The sequence below is a fragment of the Peromyscus eremicus genome, chromosome 7 (genome assembly GCF_949786415.1).
Source record: "Peromyscus eremicus chromosome 7, PerEre_H2_v1, whole genome shotgun sequence".
NCBI lineage: Eukaryota > Metazoa > Chordata > Mammalia > Rodentia > Cricetidae > Peromyscus > Peromyscus eremicus.
Window position 1 is genome coordinate 35,002,410 of NC_081422.1, and position 21,543 is coordinate 35,023,952.

The window sequence follows — 21,543 nt, forward strand, 5'->3', positions numbered from 1 at the left end:
TTTTAAATAAATAAAAGAAAGAAAGAAAATCAGGCTGAATACAGTAAAAATGATACCCGTAGGTATTGGTTCACAAGGAGGTCCCAGTGAAATCCAGCCGTGGATGATGTGCAATTGAACTTCCAATGGAAACAGCTCGTGGACATTCATGAGCCATGGTGCCATGATAAGTTTAGAGGCTAAGAACTCAATGGAGTCTCCTGTAACTCCGGCCGAGGTCTGGCAGCACCCTAAGCTGGGTGCACTTGGCAGAGGTCACAGGCTGGTCACCTTGGTCACTGGTCTCTCTCTGATCTGGAGCCAGGAGGTAAGACGAGCTACTGACAGATCAGCAAGTCACACACTGAGACAAAAAACCTGAGGAGCCCTCCTGACACATCAGATGCTGCCCGCCGCCTCCCTACACAGGAAATCCTGTTACTAGTTCGTTCTTGTAGACTCTCTACTTCCGGTTGTGGGGATTAGACTAGGGCCTTAAGCCGGTTAGACAAGAGACCTCCCGCTGAGCTCGTTCTCAGCCCTCTTCTTACTCTTTACTGTGACACAGACTCTCACTGAGTTGTGCAGTCACTTGCTGGCCCTTGAGCTCACTCATCTAGTCCAAGCAGACCTTGAACTTGTGAGCCTCGGTGCTTCAGCCCCCCAGTCGCTGGGATTACAGGTCTGGGCCTCCACGCCTGGCTCTTTTGTATCCTTTTTAGTGTTGGAAGGTAACTGTTGCACTGCCCTGTAGGACTCCGTCCTGCTGACCTTCACCTGCAACCGTACCAACTGTTCTTTAAACATGGTTCTCCAACGTTATCATTGCCTGGCCGCATTCCTCTGACGGCAATGTTTTTGTTTCTGTTTCTGTTTTTTTTTTTTTTTTTTTTTTAATCAGTTTCTTCCAGCTTTTAACACCTCGCCCTGCTCACAGATGTGATGAACGTGCTAGCGTGGCTCGTGTGAGGTGCAGTGGGGGCTGCCACTCCTGTGTTTGAAACATCATCCCGCCATGAGTGCAGCCCCAGACTTAATTCATATCAACTAGCAGCCAATCAAATTCTTACTTGATTGCGGGTTCCAACCCTGTGCTTGTGTCTGGTTGTAACTTTCAACATGTCTCTATTAAATTTCTCCCTGCGTTTGGCCCCGAATCCCAGCTAGCAAGACAATTAATGTACCTGCAGAGAACCCAATCGGATTAACTTGGCCACCTAGCTTGGTGCATATGTATTTAATAGAAACGACCTGTTCCCCACTGATATTGCAAGGTAAAGGCAATGCTCTTAGGGGACGGGGGTGATCAGAAGTGAGCCATCTCCACGGTGCTTCCTGTAAGCTGCATGGCCTCGGCTATGGTGGCTTCAGTTTTCTCTTCTCTAAACAGAACTGATAGCTTTAGCTCACTGTGTGGTCGGGGCCTCACTTGGGATGAGGCATTTGAATGAGCTGAGTTAACTGTTAAATTAGTGGAAGGGATCATTAACCATCAGCTTTCCAAGGGCTTGAGGGAATAAGAGACCCCCATCTTTGTATTCCCAGTACCATCTGCACTGGGTAAGCGAAGAGAACAGTGGACGTTTTTACTGCGGGTGGACACAATAAACCACATGTTGAGGCTGTCTGTCACAGAGGACCGTCTGTCCTCTTTTCTTTTTTCCCCTTTATGAGACATGGTCTCACTATACAGCCTTGACTGGCTTGGAATTCACTCTGTAGACCAGGCTGCCTTCAAATTCAGCGATCCACCTGCCTCTGCCTCCAGGTGCTGGGATTAAAGGTGCGCACGGCCACACCTGGCGTGAGTCTTCATCTTTTATCAGCCTTTGTTGCATCTGAAAACTTAGGGCTGGGGTGTGGTTTTGCGGTAAAGCATGTGCCCACCGTGTAGAAAGCCCAGGACTTTGATCCTCAGCACTGCAGTAAGAAAACAGAATGAAAACTATCCTGTTACTCTTTCAATCAACGCTGGGCTCTCCTCCCCCCTCTTCTCTTTCCCTCTCTCTGCCCCCTCTTTTTATCTCCCTCGCCATCTTCTCGTTACCTTTTACTTATCTCCCCACCCCCACCCCGCTTCCCTTTCTTCCTTCCTTCTCCCTATTGTTTCTTTAAAACCAGACCACGGACTAGGGTATGAAGAGACGTGTCTGTGTCCAGTCTCCTGACCAAAGCCTATGGCTTGGTCCTTGTGCTTACCCCACTACTTTAGAGAGTCCTGGAGGACTAGGGGTGGGGGATATCCTAACCAGACATCATCCCCGTTTCCAGATGTTTGAAATTCCACTGGCAAGCTTCAAGCTTCATTCCTTTAGCTTTAGGCTTTGTCTAGATACCAAATATGCACGCATTCGAGCTGTGTATTTGGTGGTTAGCAATTCATAGCCGCGGCAGCCTCTCTCTCTTAAATAATTTATTTGCTTGTATTTTATGTGCTTTAGTGTTTTGCCTGCATGTATGTCTGGGTGAGGGTGTCAGATCTTGGAGTTACAGACAGTTGTAAGCTGCCATGTGGGTGCTGGAAATTGAACCTGGGCCTCTGGGTTCAAAAAGCCAGTGCTCTTAACTGCTGAGCCATCTCTCCAGCACACGCGCGCGCACACACACACACACACACACACACACACACACACACACACATATTTTTTTCTCTCTCTCTTCTGAAGATCTTCATAAAGCAACGAGGCTGGGCTGGGCTGGGCTGGGCTGGGCAGCATATGCTTTACTTTGTAGAAGAGGAACCTCACTAGCTGGCAGGGAGGCTGCTAGTGGGAGACTGGTAAGAGAGGCCAGGAGCGCCGCGCCACACACACCCCACCCTGGTCTGGGTGCTCCCTCCACTCTGCAGCTAAGGCATGCCTGTGTCCCCAGAACTGTCTCCTTCCAAACACCGCACACCCCTGCTGTGCTTCCTCGTGCCTGTCCTGTTTCCCCTTGTCTTTTACAACGTAGTGTGACAGTCAACAATAATAACCACCATTTGTTGAGTGTGCGCTCTGTTAGATCCTTGGCACCGGCCACGTTCAATCCTTCCAACACCCTTTGGATGATAGTGTTTTTCTTTTCATTTTACAGAGAAGAAAAGGCTGGGAGAGATGAGGGTCTCTAAATCCAAGTCTGATTCCAAAGTTCACTCTTGCTATGGCATCATGGTGCCTGGTGAAGTGCATACCGTGTTCCAGAAAAGTTCCACTCATGCAAGTGCATACACATCCCCCTCTCCCTACAGAACTCCACAAACTTGGCTTGAGTCACTCAGAGTCTTGGTCTATGCAATGAGAGGTTGATGAGAAGGTTCCCGAGGTCCTTTTTATTTTCATTGTTTTGTTTTTTGATGGGATGGGTCACTGCAGCCCAGGCTAACTTTGAAGTCGCGATACTCAGTGTTTCTCTTGTCTCAGTCTTGCAAGTACTGGAATGGCCCTTCCTTTTGCTTTTCTAACTAAACGTGGTGCTTTTGTTCTCCTGAGGCGTTCTCATGCATTCTGGGTAAAGAAAAATATGGGAAAACTCCTCTTACTCGGGGATTAGTGAATGCTAAGTGTCCCAGAACCATTGAGAAAAGAATTATCACTCAGTTGAAGAAAGGGCGCCTACATGACTGTCACCACTAGAGGGCACTCCACTGTTCACTACAATGTGCCTGGACAGACTTAGATCCCTGCCATGGGATAAATAACCTACTGTGGTACTCTAAATTTGTAAACTCTGACCTACTGATAAATAACTCAGATCACAGCCCCTACACCAAGCTCTGTGACTTTGCTAGAGCCTAGTGTGACTGTGTCTTCAGGGACCATTTCTACTGTTCATTCCCCAGAGCCCGGGGACACGTAGCTGGGAGCCTGGGGACATGTAGCTGGGAGCCTGTACTCACCAGACACTGGAAAAGCAGGCAAGTCCTATTAAGGAAAAAGAGGTTGGAGACTGTTGTTGTCACTAGCCAGACCACTATCCCTTATGAAGTATACTCAACAGACTATGAGGGGGAGGGGAGGGAGGGAGAGGAGGGGAGGAAGAGGGGGCAGAGGGAGTGAGTATGGGTTTTGTTAAAAATTTCCTCTTGCCTGATCTTTTTGAAGGCAGTCGGGAATGATCAAGAGAATCTAATGAAACTCAAGGTTTGGGAGAGCAAAACCGTAAGCTAACCTTGACTGAATGCAATCCTCTAAGAACTAGCCCCTTCCTCACTACAGAGGAGCAGGGAAGGAGGTGTTTCCAGGGCAGCTCCTATGGCCCGTCCCAGGGCTAGGGGCCTGCTGATAACATCAAGACTGAGAGGTTAATTCCCCCTAGCACCTGGATAAGTGTGGGGACTGCCTGTAAAAGCCCCGCAGGGGAAAGCCCGTGGCTCCCAGGAAAGTATTTTACATATACACCAGAAGCCTCTCTTTCCAAAGTCCCCTTCCAATACCTCTTCCCACAGACAAATGCTACAGCAAAATTTCAGAAACCCCCCCTCTTCCCCACACCCCTGCCTCTCACTAGTTTAGCTAGGCTGCAATTTCTTCTTAAGTTTAGCCATCTGTAAGGACTTTTTCCAAAAAAAAAAAAAAAAAAAAAAAAAAAAAAATGAGCCTTGTTGCCCAGGGAACCCTATACTAGCCATAGGGTGGTTGGACTGCCCATTCTCTCTCACCCACCAGATGGCAGACACATGCCAAGCAGCTCCCACAAATACTACCAAGGCCCCTGCCAGCTCAGACTGTAGAATCAACATATGGTAATGACTATTATTTTAAGATGACAAAAGGGTCCCAGAAATCTGCAGAAACCCTGGTAGCATCTTGAGGTCGGGGACTTGAGGTTCAAGGACCACAGCGGATCCGTGGGCTCTGGTTGATGCTCCCTGCCTGGCTTAAGTCATCTGTATTCACGAAGGCACCCTCCTGGTGCTGCTCTGTTTAATTCTGGGTGTGTTATAAATAGAAGCTACAGTTCTGTCAGAGCACACCACCACCCACCACCGTGTTCCGGTCCTCTGGGGACATCAGCCAAGTCTGAGTCTTTGTTTCCCTCTAGTGGCCTCCTTCGGCAAGTCTCACAGCCGAGCCTCTGCACTGATTTATTCTGCGTACAGCCAGGGCCTCCTGGATGCACTTGGGTGGTGTAGACGTTCTCCAGCTTTGTGTGAGGCTAGGATGGCTCTCCAGGTTTCTATCAAGATGGAAGCCAGTGATTCCTCCTCCATGCTCATCTCAACACAATGCAGACAGGCCACTTTCTCAGCTTTCCTGGGGGCTGCTGTGAGGAACTAGAGGGAAATGGATTATGTTATAGAGTGCTTCTGCTCTAAAGGAGTTATCACGACCTCGTAGCAGGATTCTTCTCCCCCATGCCTTAGTTTGCTCGTCAGTAAAATAGGTCTAAATGCTGACTGGCTATCTGCCATGTATTCAGACCCACAATGCAAAAACATGTGAGTTTACAGGAAATCTTTCTCCCACACACGGCAAAAGGAAACTGAAAGTATTATTTCTAAACCGATTGTGCCACATAAGCTGGGCAACGCGTACATTTGTTCAAGTACAAGTGTGACATGTGGGTTTCATCTCACAGTCTTGTGTTTTACACCACATTTGTTCCAAGAGAACTTGATGTACACATGATAGAAAGTGGCAAGGAGCAGATGTCGGGTTGTGAGCTGCCTGACATGGGAGTTGGGAACCGAGCTCAGGTCCTCTGGAAGAACAGCCAGTGCTCTTCACTGCTGAACCTCCTCTCTAGCCCCATCTTCTTAAAGGTTTTTTTAGCCCAGGTAGCCCCAAACTTTGGGTTCTTCTGCCTTAGCCTCCAAGCGCTGGGGGTGGCAAGCACAGGGCGCTGTACTCAGCCCTTGTTTTCTTTACTCTAAAGGCAAGGTCTCCCTGTCATGCCCAAGTTCAAGTCATCTTCTAGCCTCAGCGCCCTGAGCACCTGGGATTACAGATGTGCATCAGCATGACCAGTGAGACACTTAACAATAACAACATTTCATTCACAAAGTGCTAAACACTATACTAGACAGATGATTTGCATACAGTATTTCTAATATTTACAAAGCCCTTGCTGTAATCAGTTGCCCACGATTTCTTTTCTCTACATTTGTGTAATCCTTCTATTGTAAATAATTTCCCTTTTTATTACAGTGGCATTTGTCATCTTTTCATCCTCCTAAATGTATGCCACTGGAAAACAAGAATCATTCTGGGGTTAGAGCAGCAGCTCATTTGAAGAATAAGAACATTCGCATTGAAAAATAAGAAGGTTCTCATTTGAAAAATAAGAAGGTTCTCACTGAAACAGAAAAGTGGGGGGGTTCTCTCCAGCTTCAGTGACTCTGTAACTTCAGGAACAAGAGCTGCCTGTAGCTCAACGCAGGGCTTGTGTGACTGCCATCCTTCCAGAAGCCTCTGGTAGACGACAAGACATACTTGACTTACGTCATTCGGTTTTGTTTTCCGTTGTTTACCGAGGTACTGGGAACCGAACCTAGGTCCTCTCATGTGCTGAGCAAACACCGACCACTGGGCGATAGCCACAAGCCTCTCTTCACTTTGTTTGTGCTTGGTCTTTTCAAGACAGGGTCTCCTATGTAGCCTTGGCTGCTCATGAACTCGCTCTGTAGATCAGGCTGGCCTTGAACTCCCAGAGGTCTGCCTAATTCTGTTTTCCAAGTCCTGGAATGGATCAAAGGCCTGGGCCACCACACCTGGCTCGCTCTTCACTTCTTATTCAGAGACAGGGTCTCACTAAGTTGCCCAGGTTGGCCTTCAACTCCCTCTGTAGCCTAGGCTGACCTTGAACCTTTCATCCACCTGCTTTAACCACCCAAATTTCTGGGATTATAAGCCTATACCACCAGGCCCAGCAAGGATCTCATAATTGATTTTAAAAAGCAAACAACAATAAAACTATAAGAGGAATTGACCATGGTGGCTAGTGAGGCAGGAGGGTTACTAATAGTTTGAGTTTAACCTGGCCTAAATAGTACACTCATGGTTAGCCCGAGCTATGGTGTGAAACCTTGTCTTGGAAAAAAAAAAAAAAAAGGAAGAAAGAAAAAAGAAAAGAAAAGAGAGAAAGAGAGGGAGGAAGAAAGAAGAAAGGAAGAAAGAAAGAAAAAAAAGAAAAACAAAATCAACAAAAAAACCCAGGGTCTAAAGAGATGGCTCAGCAGTTATGAGCACTGACTGCTCTTCTAGAGGACCGGGGTTCAATACCCAGCACCCACATGGCAACTCACAACTGCCTGTAACTCCAGTTTCAGGGGATCTGACACCTTCACACAGACATGCATGCAGGCAAAACATGAACGCACATGAAATAAAAATAAATTATTAAAAACAAACAAACAAACCACGGCCAACCAACACATTAACGAGGAAAGAAAGACAGGGCACCCAGAGGGTGAAATCCCGGGAGTCTGAAGCGGCTTTGGCTCTGCTCCTGGGAGGAGCCAGTGGCAGGCAAAGGGCTTCTCCTCCAGCCCGGGATCTCCAAAGCCTTGACCTGCCCCTTCCCTGCCCACGGGAGCTCCCGGTTTATTTCTTGGGATCTCTGCCCTGTGCACACTGTCCTCCAGCATCTGCATTGCTCATTAGAGGTTTCTCCTCTTTCCAGTATCCTATTATGTTGGAACGTTGGGGACTCACACTGAGATCAAGAGAGTGGCGGAGGAAAAGGTTACCTTGCCCTGTCACCATCAACTGGGGCTTCCAGAGAAGGACACCCTGGACATTGAATGGCTGCTCACGGATAATGAAGGGAACCAGAAAGTGGTAAGTACCTCCTGGCTGGAGTGGCTCCCCTCTCTACCCTCGCATCTGCTTGCTTCAAATCGTTCTCGTCTCACATTAACCTGAACAACTTCACATACAAAAGTACAGAAAAGGACCAAGGTGGTTCACACTTATAATCTTAGCACTCAGGAGGCAAGGGCAAGAAGAACAGGCAAGAAGCTAGCTTGGGCTACATAGTAAAAACCTTGTCTCCCCAAAGAAAAGAGAGACTAGAAGAGTCTCTGTGGTTACGAGAGAAAGAGAGTCTTTGGGCTGGGCAGAACTAGTCCAAAGACACTGGCACCAGGGAAAGGAGTCTGTGTCGTTGGCATCTTCGCCTAAGAAGGGAGCTAAGATGCAGCAGCTGGTCCCCAGTCTAGCGGGTCGAGCTCCACGGCCAGAACTCGCTGTCTCCTGCTTCTCTGGAACTCTCATCACCTGCCCAGGTTTTGGACTTGCACAGTCATGACTTCCAGGTTCTAAAGACCACAGGATACGACAAACACCTTGTGATGGAGAGGGGCAAGAACGGGACAATGCTGTTCACAAATGTGGCTAGTCCACATGACAACTGCTGCCTCTGAATTCAAAAAAAGAAAGAAACAGGCTTGGGGCTTCCACGCTCCGTGTAGGTAGAGCCACGGTGGGTTGGGGGTCCCGTGCTTCTGGCAGTGGGGACGAAAGCTGGAGTGCTCAGGCTCCTGACGATGCCCTGGGCTGCCTGTCGCTAGACGCTATGAGTGAGTAACGTACAGTTACCATCCTCTCTGCCTTGGCTGCCTGCAGCTGGGTCTTCCTGCTTCAGGTACTCTACGGTTTAGTTATTCTCATTTACACATTGACTTACTGTTGTTTTTATTCAAAGACTTACCTTTTTCTTTTTTAAAAATATTTATTTTATGTATATGAGCAACCTGTCTTCATGCACACTAGAAGGAACTGGAGTTACGGACAGTTGTGACCTGCCATGTGGGTACTGGGAACCGAACCCAGGTCCTTTGGAAAAGCAGCCAATCCTCTTAACCACTGAGCCATCTCTCCAGCCCTGTGATTTTTTTTTTAAATCTATAACTTGGGAAGTCTTTTAAATTTGCCTTCCTTTTTTTTATGGAGCTTTGCTTCTTTCTCTGATTCATTTTTTTTAAAAAAAAGAAAGAAAGTTAGTCCTTTCCTCTAAATGTCCCTGTTACTAATTTCCTAGGATAGTTTGTGCTGGGAGAAGCTAAGGTTTGCACTAAAAACCCATCTCAGGATCACACTGGGGTTTTCAGCTGCTTACACGGCAGCCTGCATCACCTTGTTGTGTGATACTGCTTGTCATCCTGTTCTCGTAGCACGTCCTCCAAAGACGACCTGTTCTCTGCAGAGCAAGGTCACCGTAACCGGAATGTGTTTGCTCTGAGAGTGTCTTGGTCAGTCACAGACATGCTATTCTCAGCTCTGAACAGAGGAAACGGGCGTTTCTGGAATAACAGCCAAAGAACAACATTGGAAAAGACTCCTCTGACCCGACTTGAGTCCAGCTCCTGAGCTCTTCGCGATCTTGGGCCACCTCTTCTGTCCTGGTGGGATCTGTTTGGAGTGAGAGTCCTGCCCAGTCAGTTCAGCAAACTTCTCATGCTGGGCATCTTCAATATCGAATCAACTGGCCAACCTTCCACAAAAATCCCACATTGACAGAGACAGACACTCTTACCGCTCATGTTTCTTAATAATTCAAGGCCCCACTTAGCCTTTGAGTCAGAGTTGAGCCAATCTCTGCCCCCAACTCACAGCCTGGCAGCAAGTCCCTACAGCTGTCATTACTACCCCAGTGGAATAGATGTTCCAACCGTCTTTAACAGATATTGCTGAATATTTTCTCTTTTGTGCATATTGGTGGTTTATCACCACTCACTCAGAACACCTCCCGGTTTTCTCTTTAATCACCACTCATGTAACTTTTGCCCAAAAGTTTTCATTTGAAGTAAAGGGGGAGAAAGAGCTGCTGAGTTCTATGGCCGAACAACCGGAAGAGTATGGAAGTTAAGGTAGGGTTAAAAGCTCCGCTCACCTGGCTTTATGCAGTCGTGAGTTCCTAACTTAACCTTCAGCTGATGTTCTAAGGATGGTCGTCTGTTCTGTCATTCAGACCCCACAGATTTGTGTAGCGCTCGCTCTATGCCAGTCTACCTGCCAGGGCGACTGTGAAGAGACCGTCAGATCACTACCTCCTGGGACCTTACAGCGAAAGACACTCGATAACTCAGAAAGGAAAGGAGGGGAAAGGAGCTGGGGAGGTAATGCACTCGATGAAGCGCTTACCCAGAATGCACAGAGCCCTGGGTTCAACTCACAGCATCCATCAACTGGATGTGGTAGTGCGCACATGTAATCCTAGCACTCATGAGGTGGAAATGGGAAGATCAGAAGTCCAGGGTCCTCCTGAGCTACATAAAGAGTAGGAGCAGTACAGTCGTTGCTACACGAGACCCCGTCTCAATGAACAAGCGAAGATTTAGTCTTCCAGAAACTACAGCGATTTCAGCACATGGTACTTTTATTTGTTTCCCTTATGAAGGCAAGAATCTTCACCTTTTCACTGAAGGAAGACTTTATGTCTTCTCTTCAGCATATCCAAATTTTTACCATTTCTCTGCTTTAATCTGTGAGTCAGGTTCCTTGAGCATAAGTACTACCTGCACAGCCATCCAAGAACAGTCTGCTGCTGGATGGCTGATGAGTGGTCACCTATACAGCATGGACAGGCTGGATAAAGAAAGGTACGATGTATGTATGGCTCAGGCAGGATGGGATAGGACTGTGAAAACTTCCTCACACTACTCAGAACCGTGCACAATTTAAACCATTCATACTGTTTGTTCCTGGATTTTTTTGGGGAGGGGGGGTGGGGGGGGCGTTCAAGACAAGGTTTCTCTGTGTAGCCCTGGCTGTCCTGAGTAGACCAGGCTGGCCCCCAACTCAGAGATCCACCTGCTTCTACCTCCAAAGTGCCAAGATTAAATGCTTTTTGGACAGTGATTGGCTGCAGGTAATGAAACCCCAGAAAGTGAAACTAGAGATAAGGGGATTGTTACATAAAGCCGGAACCACCCCTCAAGACTTGATGGAGGAAGAGGTCAAGGACAGCTTCCTGTAGAAGAAGAAAAAAAAAAAAGCTGATGCAAAACTTTTGGTTGATTTTTTGAGACAAAGTCTTGCTATAGCCCAGGGTGCCCTCAAATCCCTGGCAGTCCTCCTGTTCTGCCTCTAAGAATGCTGAGATCGGGGCTGGAGAGAAGGCTCAGAGGTTAAGAGCACTGGCTGTTCTTCCAGAGGTCCTGAGTTCAATTCCCAGCAACCACGTGGTGGCTCACGACCATCTATGAGATCTGGTGCCCTCTTCTGGCCTGCCTGCAGGCATGCATGCAGACGGAACACTGTATACATCATCATCATCATCATCACCATCATAGAATGCTGAAATCACAGGGATTTACTGCCACACCCAGTGTTTTTATTTTTGAGATAGAGTCTCCACAGCTCAGGCTGGCCTTAGATTTGAACCCTTTTTCCTGAGCCTTTCCAGTGCCGGAATTACAGGCATAGACCACAACACGCAGCTTTGGGCTAAGTCTCTGAAACATCCCTGAAGGAAACACAGCAGCACAGACTCAAAGGCTGGGAAATCCTAAGCAGCTGGAGTGGTGGAGTTTAAGATGTAAGCCTGTAGGGGCTGCGAGGAAGATCTCCCAGCCGGCCGTACTAGGGAGGTTAAAACCGTTCCTATAATAATGTCATGGAGTTTTAGAAAGATTGGAGGGGTGCTAGGGACATGTTGCATTTTAAGGCAAACCACTCTGACACAGGTACCGGGAGTTAAGAGAACCTCAACTAAAAGCAGGCATAATTTCATACTATACAATAAAGATTTCCCTTCCCCTGCCTCTTCCTTCACTTGACTCACGCCTTAGCAAGTGCATGACTATGCACATACACACACACACAAACACATATGCACACACATGCACACATACACACATGCACACACACACGCACAGAAAATTTAAAAATTTTTTTAATCTCATTTGTATATCCCAAACTGGCCTTACGTTCCCCTTGCTCTCCCATCAAGCTCCTGAACGCTGATTCTGCAGGCATTCACCACCACACCCAGTTTACAATAATTTAAACCACAGTCATTCATTCGTACTTGGGAATCTCAAGACAGAGATAAGAAATAAATAGTGGGTAAAGGTGCCAGAACTTTACAACAGCTTCCAGGGTGTGGAGAAAGGAGTGGGGCTGGGTGGCTGCAAGGGACGGGAAGGGCTGAAATAGACGTGCTGTGTAGCGGGGGCTAAGCAGTGACGCAAATCACAAGTTTAGCTTTGCATTTCAATGTGAGAAATGTTTTCATCTATTTGTCTAGGATGCTCAGAACAGGCAGGGAACATCTGGGGGTGAGTAGGCAGTCCTGGGGACTCGTGTATTTCAGTCTTGGTAGTGTAGCCAAAGAATTCAAGCACTTTTTTCCTTTGTCCTAAGGCTGGATAAATTTCAAAGGGGAGACTGACCATCTCCTCCCAAAAGTCAGCTGGCAACCTACAATAGAATTTTTCTCTATGTTCTCAAATTAAGAAATTAAAACAGGAAACTGGAGAAATATTGCTCAGTGGTTAAGAGCACTGGCTGCTCTTCCAGAGGACCCAGGTTCAATTCCCAGCACCCACGTGGCAGCTCACAGTTGTCTGTAACACCAGTTCCAGGGGACCCGACAAAACACCAATGTATGTAAAAATTAAAAAAAGAAAAGAAAAAAGGAATTAAAACAGCAGTTGTCCAGTTGCCATGGTAATGTCTTACACGTCACTCTTTCCTCTTTGGCTTTGAGCAAGAAGACCCCTGATGGGAAACAGAACCCAGGCGGCTAAAATGGCTCGGAGGGTGACGGTGCTTGCATTTCCCATCCATGGGACCCACATGGGGAAAGGAGAGAACTGATTCCACAAGTTGTCTTCTGACCTCCACTCACGTGCCGTCGTGGCACGCACAAACACACAAATAAACAAGTAAAAGTGAAGCAGACAAGCTACTTTGCAATTGCTTCCCAGGCCACAGCACAGCAGAGAGGGGAGCTGCCAGGCTGCTGAGAAGATTCATCTGTTCCGTGCAAGTCGAAACAAGTTGACCCAGGTCCTCCGGGAACTTCACAGCCTCACGACAGCTGTAATTCATATAGTTACTTCTTTTGTTTCTTTGCAAAATGGTTAGATTGACTTTCATTGTTCTGTCCGACGACAACCTACAGTTTACTCTCGTCACTACCTTTTTCTACACGTAAAATAATCAGGCCAGCCAGCTGACTCAGTGGGTAAAGGCACTTGCAGCCAAGCCCGATGACCTGAGTTTGATCCCAGGGACCAACTTGGTGCAAAGAGAGCATCTGCGCCTACAGATTGTTCTCTGGCATGCACTGTTATTTGTGTGCTTACAAGTCACAAGTCATGTGTGCATGCATACCTATACACAGACAGAAACACACGCACACACACAATACAAACAGCCAGGCAGGTGTGGTAGTGCACACCTTTCATCCCAGCTCTCAGGAGGTTGAAGCAGGTGGATCTGTTTCAGGACAGTCAGGGCTGCATAGTGAAAGCCTGTCAAAAAATTTTTTAAAAAGGTTGAGGGTACTGTAGTGATATATTGTGTACCCTAATAAACTTGCCCGGGGATTGGAGGACAGAGCCAGCCATTGGATTAGACATAGAGGTCAGACAGTGGTGGCACACATCCTTAATCCTGTCACTCAGGAGGTAGAGATCGGTCTGGATCTCTGTAAATTCAAGGCCACACTGGAAACAGAGTCAGGCAGTGGTGGCACATGCCTTTAATCCCAGTACTGGGAAGTGCACACGCCTTAAATTCCAGCAAGTGATGTCTGGGTAAAGAAAGGTATATAAGGCATGAGGAAACAGGAACTCATACTCTTTATGCTGAGGATTTTGTATAGGTAAGAACTAGTGGCTGGCTATTCTGCTTCTCTGAGCTTTCAGCTTTCACTCTGATATCTGGCTCTGGGTTTTTTATTATAAGACCATACAAGATTCGAACTAACTGAGGGACAGGAAAGGCTATATACAAAAGGCAGCCTATGTGAATGTTTCTTGAGCAAAAATAAGAGAAGAGGCACTTCTGAAGGAGAAGACTCCATGATCGTGGCCAAAGACACCAGAGACAAGCAACACCAGAGCTAGGTATAGTGGCTGTAGCACGAATCTTAAAAGGTCTTATTAATAAAAACAAACCTGGGGGCAGGTATTGGGGTGAACGCTGAAAGATCAAGAAGCAGAACAAGCCACAGTCACCTCACCTGGCCAATTCCTCAGCTGATCCTGTTTCCTCAGACTGGAAGCTTCTGTGTCCTCATCTGAATGAATCTCAGCTGAACTGTTGCTCAAAAGCCTCAAGCTTAACCAGCTCTAGTTCCTGGTCCTCACACCTTATATACCTTTCTGCTTCCTGCCATCACTTCCTGGGATTAAAGGCATGTGTCACCATGCCTGGCTATTTCCAGTGTGACATTGAACTCACAGAGGTCCAGATGGATCTCTGCCTTCAGAATGTTAGGATTAAAGGTGTGTGTACTACCATTTTCTGGCCTCTGTATCTAATGGCTGTTCTGTTCTATGACCCCAGATAAGTTTATTAGTGTTCATAATATATTGGGGAACACAATATCACCACAAGTGGCAGCACAAAGAAACCCAGGGCTTGTGAGGCTGAGGCAGGAGGATCATGAGTTAGAGGCTGATGGTAACATTTGTGAGCTACAGCAATGAAAGTCACTATCGTTCCCAGAGAAACCAATCAGTGTTGTCCGAAGGAAAACATACACTTTTAGTCCTAATTCTCATGTGACCTGGTTGTAGCATCTTCCTGCTTTGGTTTGTCGGTTTGTGTTTTTATTCTGAGACAGGTTTTCATAGCCTGGCACTTGCTTTGTAGTCCAGGCTGGCTTCAAACTAGTGACCGCTCTGCCGTGGCATCCTAGGTGCTGAGATCGTAAGTGTTTGTTAGCACATGTTTCTCTCCTTGATGGTTTTCAGTCACTTACTGAGTAAAGATCAAAGTTCCTGACACCGTGCTCTTTTTTCATGTAATGAGTCACAGTTTTACCTCTTTTTCAAAAGTTATCTTTTAACGTTTCTCGACACTTATTTCCTTTGCGGTGGATAATTTCCAGCACAGTACCAAGCAGACGGTGTGGGGGTTTGTCTTGTTTTGCTTTAAGACAGGTAATGCGGTAGTCCAGGCTGTCCCCAAACTCACGTACCTCAGCTTCCCAAGGGCTGGGTTTATGGGTATGAATCACTGCACCTGGCTCAGAGTATGGTTTTAATAAGGCATATTGAATATAGAGCTGGTAAGTAGCCCAGGTAAAGATCACAACTGTACATAAAATCACAAACTGTACACAGGGTTCCCCGGAGGTGCCCAACATGATAGAAAGCAACCTGTCTGCCCATTGCCAAAGTCTTTTCACAGCTGTTCTTCACAGGCAAATAAATGGTTAAGGGACTGAAGTGTGACTCGATGGCATCTTGTGCTCAACACGCACAAGGCCCTGGGTTCAACTGTCAGTCCCCAAAAGGAATTTAAAAAAAAATGGTACGAAGAAATACTAGAGATGGGAGCACCGTGAAGACACCCTTCCCAGCCTGTCATATCAGGAAAAGTTTCATGAGACGTTAACATCGACTTCAAACTTCAAAGAATGAACAGAGCTTCTTCATGTGGAGATAGAGAGAGGGAAAATTACCTAAGTGGGGCGGGTGACACAGTCAGCAAAGGCCAGGGTGGGCCACACAGATAGCACAACCCGTATTGATGCCAGGGTGTGGTGATATTGTGTCCCCTAATATATTGTACACCCTAAAACACTTATCTGGGGTCAGAGAACAGCCACTAGACAGACATAGAGGCCAGAAAATGGTGGCACACACACCTTTAATCCTATCATTTGGGAGGCAGAGATCCATCTGGATCTCTGTGAGTTCAAGGCCCCACTGGAAATAGCCAGGTATGGTGATACACACCTTTAATCCCAGGAAGTGATAGCAAGAAGCAGAAAGGTATATAAGTCATAAGGACCATGAACTAGAGGTCTTATTAAGCTTTTAGGCTTTTAGCAGCAGTTCAGCTGAGATCCATTCAGATAAGGACAGAGAGGCTTCCAGTTTGAGGAAACAAGATCAGCTGAGGAAGTGGCCAGGTGAGGTGGCTGTGGCTTGTTCTGCTTCTCTGATCTTTCAGCATTCACCCCAATACCTGGCTCTGGGTTTGTTTTTATTAATAAGACCTTTTAAGGTCTACACCAGGGAAATGAAGCAAGCTGCTGGTCCTCAGCTGTGTGAACTGAACCAGTTGGGAAGGGCGTTAGGAATGTAGTGTGGCGGTGATTTTGAAACCCCTAGGCTGAGTCTGGTCATCTCTCAAAGGTGGTAAGGAGCCATTAGAGTTTTGAACCAAAGGAGAGAATACACATTTCACATCAGTAAGATTAACTTGACAGCTTTTTGTAGCATAGATTAGATAGGTCAGAAATACACCATAACCAGGAAGAAGCCAGACTTAGGGATGAGCTCAGTCCAGATAGAGTGGTGTATACCTATATATAGTCCCAATTATCTGGATGCTGAGGCAGGAGGATTGCTAGATCTTGTCTCTGCCTCTCAAACCCTGGAATTCCAAGCCTATGCCCACACCTGCCACGACAGTACTGGTATTTGAAGGTAAGAGGACAGTACTGAATAAACACAAATATATAATAAGACATAGTGTTTAGTATTCTCTCATTTTTTTTTCTCTCTCTTCCCCCAAGATCTTGAGCTAGCTCCTCAGAGTAGGAGCTGTGCCTTACCTCTCTTTGATTTCTCTGTGTTGGGCAGTATCTGACATAGAAGCTTTGAGAAAGATGTTTTCTTCTCTCTCTGCATTTTGTTTTTAACTCAGCAAATATTACTAAGCTTCTGTGTTTAGAAGACAGCACCGAGGAGTTCAGATAGAATGGACGTTTTACTGGTAGCTTTGACTTCTCAGGAAAGCCTCTGCTGAGTGGCAGAGGCGCAGCACGTGCCTGGGGCCGGGTGAAGGCTCTCGGGCGAGACAACTCGGAACAGCTATGTCCAGAAATGTGCCCGGGAGGTCCCCAGATGCTTCCATGCTTACTGCGGGGCTGTCCTGTGGGTCAGGAATGCTCTCCTCTCCCCCCCTCTCATCCCTTATGTAGCCTGCTTATCTTTCAGGTTCAAACGCCATCAACTTTTCTAGCACATCCTTCCTTCGGTGTCCTGAGTAAAGCAAGGAAATGTACTCTGTGTTGACGTTCCTCTCCTTGCTAATCTCACTCCATTGTGTTTGGAATCAAAAAAAGGGTCTTGCAGTGGCTTTTCCGCATCTGGTGGGAAGCAGTCCTCTTTGCTGGCAACGAAACCAGACAGTATGGCAGAATGGCAGTTAAAGGGCCGAGGCGTTGGTCGACTCCATCAGCATGTCTCTTGTCACTAACAGGAAAGACAACTGAGATGACCCAGGGAAAGAGCAAAGACCTGAGGCTGATGGGCAGGCAGGATGCGCTGACCAGGAGGGAATCGTTTTCTATTCTTAGGGAGATCTAAAGTGTGTTTTCCCTAACTGGGGAAACAAAAGTGGAAGAAATGGGTTTTCTTCTAAGTAACTTTTAAAAAAAATTTTAATGATTTATTTATTTTTATTTTATGCACATTGGTGTTTTGCTTGCATGTATATCTAGATGAGGGTGCCAGATCCCCTGAAACTAGAGCTACAGACATTTGGGAGCCACCATGTGGGTGCCAGGAATTGACCCCACATCCTTTGGAAGAGCAGCCAGTGCTCTTAACTGCTGGACCACCTCTCCAGCCCTCCACGTAACTTATTCTTATCTGTGGGGAAGGCAAAGGTGGGGGGGGAGGGGGTGAACCCTGAACAAAGGCTGCACAGGCCAGGTAGAGTGGCGTGCACCTTTTGCTCCGGCACTCCTGAGGCAGAGGCAAGTGGATCTCTATGAGTTTGAGATTAGACAGGTCTACATAGTAAGTTCCAGGCTGGCCAAGTCTACCACAGTGAGACTCTCCCTAAAATAAACAATCAATAAGTAAATACTACACAGATAGATATAAAGTATTATTTTTGGAAGAAACAGCAAAGCCTAAGCAAATACATTATACTCGGATTCTAATAACAATCTCTTGAGTCTTTAGAATCAACTCAAACTTGACTGCTTTGTGTCACTGAGAACAGTCTCTTTCTTCCTCTCTTCCTCCTCCTTTTCCTCCTCCTCCTCCTCCTCTTCTTCCTCCTCCTCCTCCCTCTCTCTCTCCCCTTCCTCTCTCTCTCTGGACAGGATTTGGTTGGCCCAGGCTGGCCTGGATCCTGTGATCCAACTTCCTCAGGCTCCCCGGTGCTGGGATACTGGATGTGCACTACCACACCTGGCCCTTTCCTCATCCTGACAGCAGAAGGGAATGGGGAAGGGTCCCACCCCTTGACGCTGCCTCTGTCTGTCTCCCCAGGTTATTACTTACTCCAGTCGTCATGTCTACAATAACTTGACTGAGGAACAGAAGGGCCGAGTGGCCTTTGCTTCCAACTTCCTGGCAGGAGATGCCTCCCTGCAAATCGAGCCTCTGAAGCCAAGCGATGAAGGCCGATACACCTGCAAGGTGAAGAACTCAGGACGCTATGTTTGGAGCCATGTCATCCTCAAAGTCCTAGGTAAGGTAGGACCCCAAGATAAATGCCTGCCAGACAGATCTCTGTGAGTTCGAGGCCAGCCTGGTCTACAGAGTGAGTTCCGGGACAGCCAAAGCTACACAGAGAAACCCTGTCTCAAAAACATGCCTGCATCTTATGAGGTGTCAAGGGGGGCCTAGCCAGCTGCAGAAGGCAGTAAAATCACCTATTTAATTCTTGTAGTGTGCATGTAGACATCACCAGGGCCAGTTCCCACAAAGAAACATTTATGTTCTAGGTTTTAACCATAATGAGAGAAGAAAACATAATTATAATTTTCTTTTTCAACTTTATTTTATTTAGTGCGTGTGTGTGTACGTGTGTACGTGTGTGTGTGTGTGTGTGTGTGTGTGTGTGTGTGTGTGCATATGTGTGCTACTGCCTTCGTGCAAAGGACAGAGACAACTTTAAGGACTCGCTCTTCTCTTTCCATTGTTGGTTCCGGGGTCTGAACTCAGGGCTCCAGGCTCACAGAGCAAGCGCTTTTACCCACTGAGCCATCTTGATGACCCATAATTATGATTTTCCCATGGCAACTTATTTATAAAATTTAAACATCCTCTAATATTTGGATAATTTTCTTTGAATACTTGAATAAGTACCTCCAAACTACTTAAAATTCCCAGTAAAGCCGGGTGATGGTGGCGGCCCACGCCTTTAATCTCAGCACTCAGGAGACAGAGCCATGGGGATCTCTGTGAGTTCGAGGCCAGCCTAGTGTACAGAGTGAGATCCAAGACAACCAAGGCTACACAGAGAAACCCTGTCTCGAAAAACCAAAAGAGAGGAGAGAGAGAGAGAGAGAGAGAGAGAGAGAGAGAGAGAGAGAGAGAGAGAGAGAGAGAGACCCCCAGTAAAAAACAGCGTCTGTTTTTTGAGAAGTGGCATGGGGGTTTCTGAGGCACAGCGGGTTCCACCACTGCGAGTAGCTGCTGAGGGATGCTGGGGAGAGGGACCGGGGAGAAGATGATTGGGCTTCAGGAGGTGAAGCATGGCTAGATGAGCTTCAACTCAAAACTGAACGAAGGCCGGCAAGATGGATGACTAAATAAATACCCAAGCAGGGTGCAGTTCTTCCTCTGAACCTGGCATTAGGAAAATTTCTGCATGATCACATTTTTTTCAAAATTTTTTTTTCACCAGTGAAACCCTCCAAGCCCAAGTGTGAGCTGGAAGGAGAGCTGACGGAGGGCAGCGACCTGATGTTGCAGTGTGAGTCTGCCTCTGGAACCAAGCCCATTGTGTATTATTGGCAGCGCATCCGGGAGAAGGAGGGAGAGGATGAGCACCTGCCGCCCAGATCCAGAATTGGTAAGTCATCTTCCTGTCAGTCTTCTGGGCCAAAAATATAATACAGTGGCCACGGCTTCCAAATCTGCCGGGCCAGCAGCGCGCCGGACGCCCTTGACCGGGCTGAGGAGTCTCCTTTCAGTGCATCATCATGGGTTTGTGCGGTTGTCATTAGTTTGGTTTGCTCTGTTTGGTTTGATTTAGGGTCTCATCTAGCATCCTGTCCTAGATTGCTTTTCTGCTCTTGTGGTAGAACACTATGACCCAAAGCAGCTAGGAGAGTGTTATCTTACACTCCCCGGTCACAGTCCATCTTTGAGAAGTCAGGCAGGAAGGCAAGATAAGAACCTGCAGGCAGGAACCACCAATGAACCAACTTGCTGGCTCTCTCTCTAGATATGCTCAACTAGCTTTCTTTCTTTTTTTTTTTTTTTTAGATTTCATGTATTTATTTTATGCATATGAGTATGCTATCTGCATGTGTGTCTGCCTGCCAGAAGAAGTCATCAGATCCCATTATAGATGGTTGTGAGCCACAATGTAGCTGCCGGGAATTGAACTCAGGACTTCTGGAAGAACAGCCCCCTCAACTAGCTTTCTTACATAGCCTGGGCCCTCCTACCTAGGGATGTTGCCACCTGCAGTGACCTGGGCATTCCTCCCATATCAACCATCAATCAAGACAATCTTTCACAGACACACCCAGAGATCAATGTAGTTGGGGGGTTCCCTCTTCCCAAGTGTGTCAAAGTGACCAGCAAAAACTAACCAGCAAAAAAAAAAGCCATACAGTGGTAGTGCACGCCTTCAGTCCCAGAGGCAGGCAGATGTGGTGATACTGTGTTCCCCAAAATATTGTGCACCCTAATAAACTTATATGGAGCCGGGCGGTGGTGGCGCACGCCTTTAATCCCAGCACTCGGGAGGCAGAGCCAGGCGGATCTCTGTGAGTTCGAGGCCAGCCTGGACTACCAAGTGAGTCCCAGGAAAGGTGCAAAGCTACACAGAGAAACCCTGTCTCGAAAAACAAAAAAACAAAAAAACAAAAAAACAAAACAAAAAAAAAACTTATCTGGGGTTAGAGAACAGAACAGCAACTAGATATAGAAGCCAAAAAATGGTGGCACACACGCCTTTAATCCTAGCATTCCAGAGGCAGAGATCTGCCTGGATCTCTGTGAGTTCAAGGCCACACTGGGAACAACTAGGTGTGGTAACGAGAGCCTTTAATCCCAGGAAGTGATGGCAGGAAGCAGAAAGGTATTTAAGGCGTGAGGACGAGGAACTAGAGCTGGTTAAGCTTTTAGGCTTTTGAGCAGCAGTTCAGCTGAGATCCATTTGGATGAGGATTCAGAAGCTTCCAGTCTCAGGAAAAAGGATCAGCTGAGGAATTGGTGAGGTGAGGTGGCTGTGGCTTGTTCTGCTTCTCTGATCTTTCAGCATTCACCTCAATGCCTGGTTCCGAGTTTGTTTTTATTAATAAGACCTTTTAAGATTCATGCTACAGGCAGATCTCTGTGAATTTGAGGCCAGACTGGTCTATAGAGCAAGTTCCAGGACAGGCTCTAAAACTACACAGAGAGACCCTACTTTGAAACCCCACCACCACCACCAAAAAAACCCAAAAAACAAAAAACTAACCAGCAGAGGTCTACTCTCAACCTTTGGCCAAGATCAGATGTAGGGTCTTATGTAGCCCAGGCTAGCCTTGAACACC

General features: G+C 47.0%; 1 protein-coding gene across 1 annotated transcript in view; it reads left to right on the forward strand.

The window, feature by feature from the left end:
- Positions 1–21,543, forward strand: part of Clmp (CXADR like membrane protein) — a 106,967-nt gene that overhangs the window by 74,599 nt on the left and 10,825 nt on the right. The window contains exons 2-4 of the mRNA XM_059267664.1: positions 7,582–7,739; positions 18,317–18,518; positions 19,680–19,847. Coding sequence (XP_059123647.1) covers positions 7,582–7,739; positions 18,317–18,518; positions 19,680–19,847 — 528 coding nt within the window. The remainder of the gene's footprint in view (positions 1–7,581; positions 7,740–18,316; positions 18,519–19,679; positions 19,848–21,543) is intronic.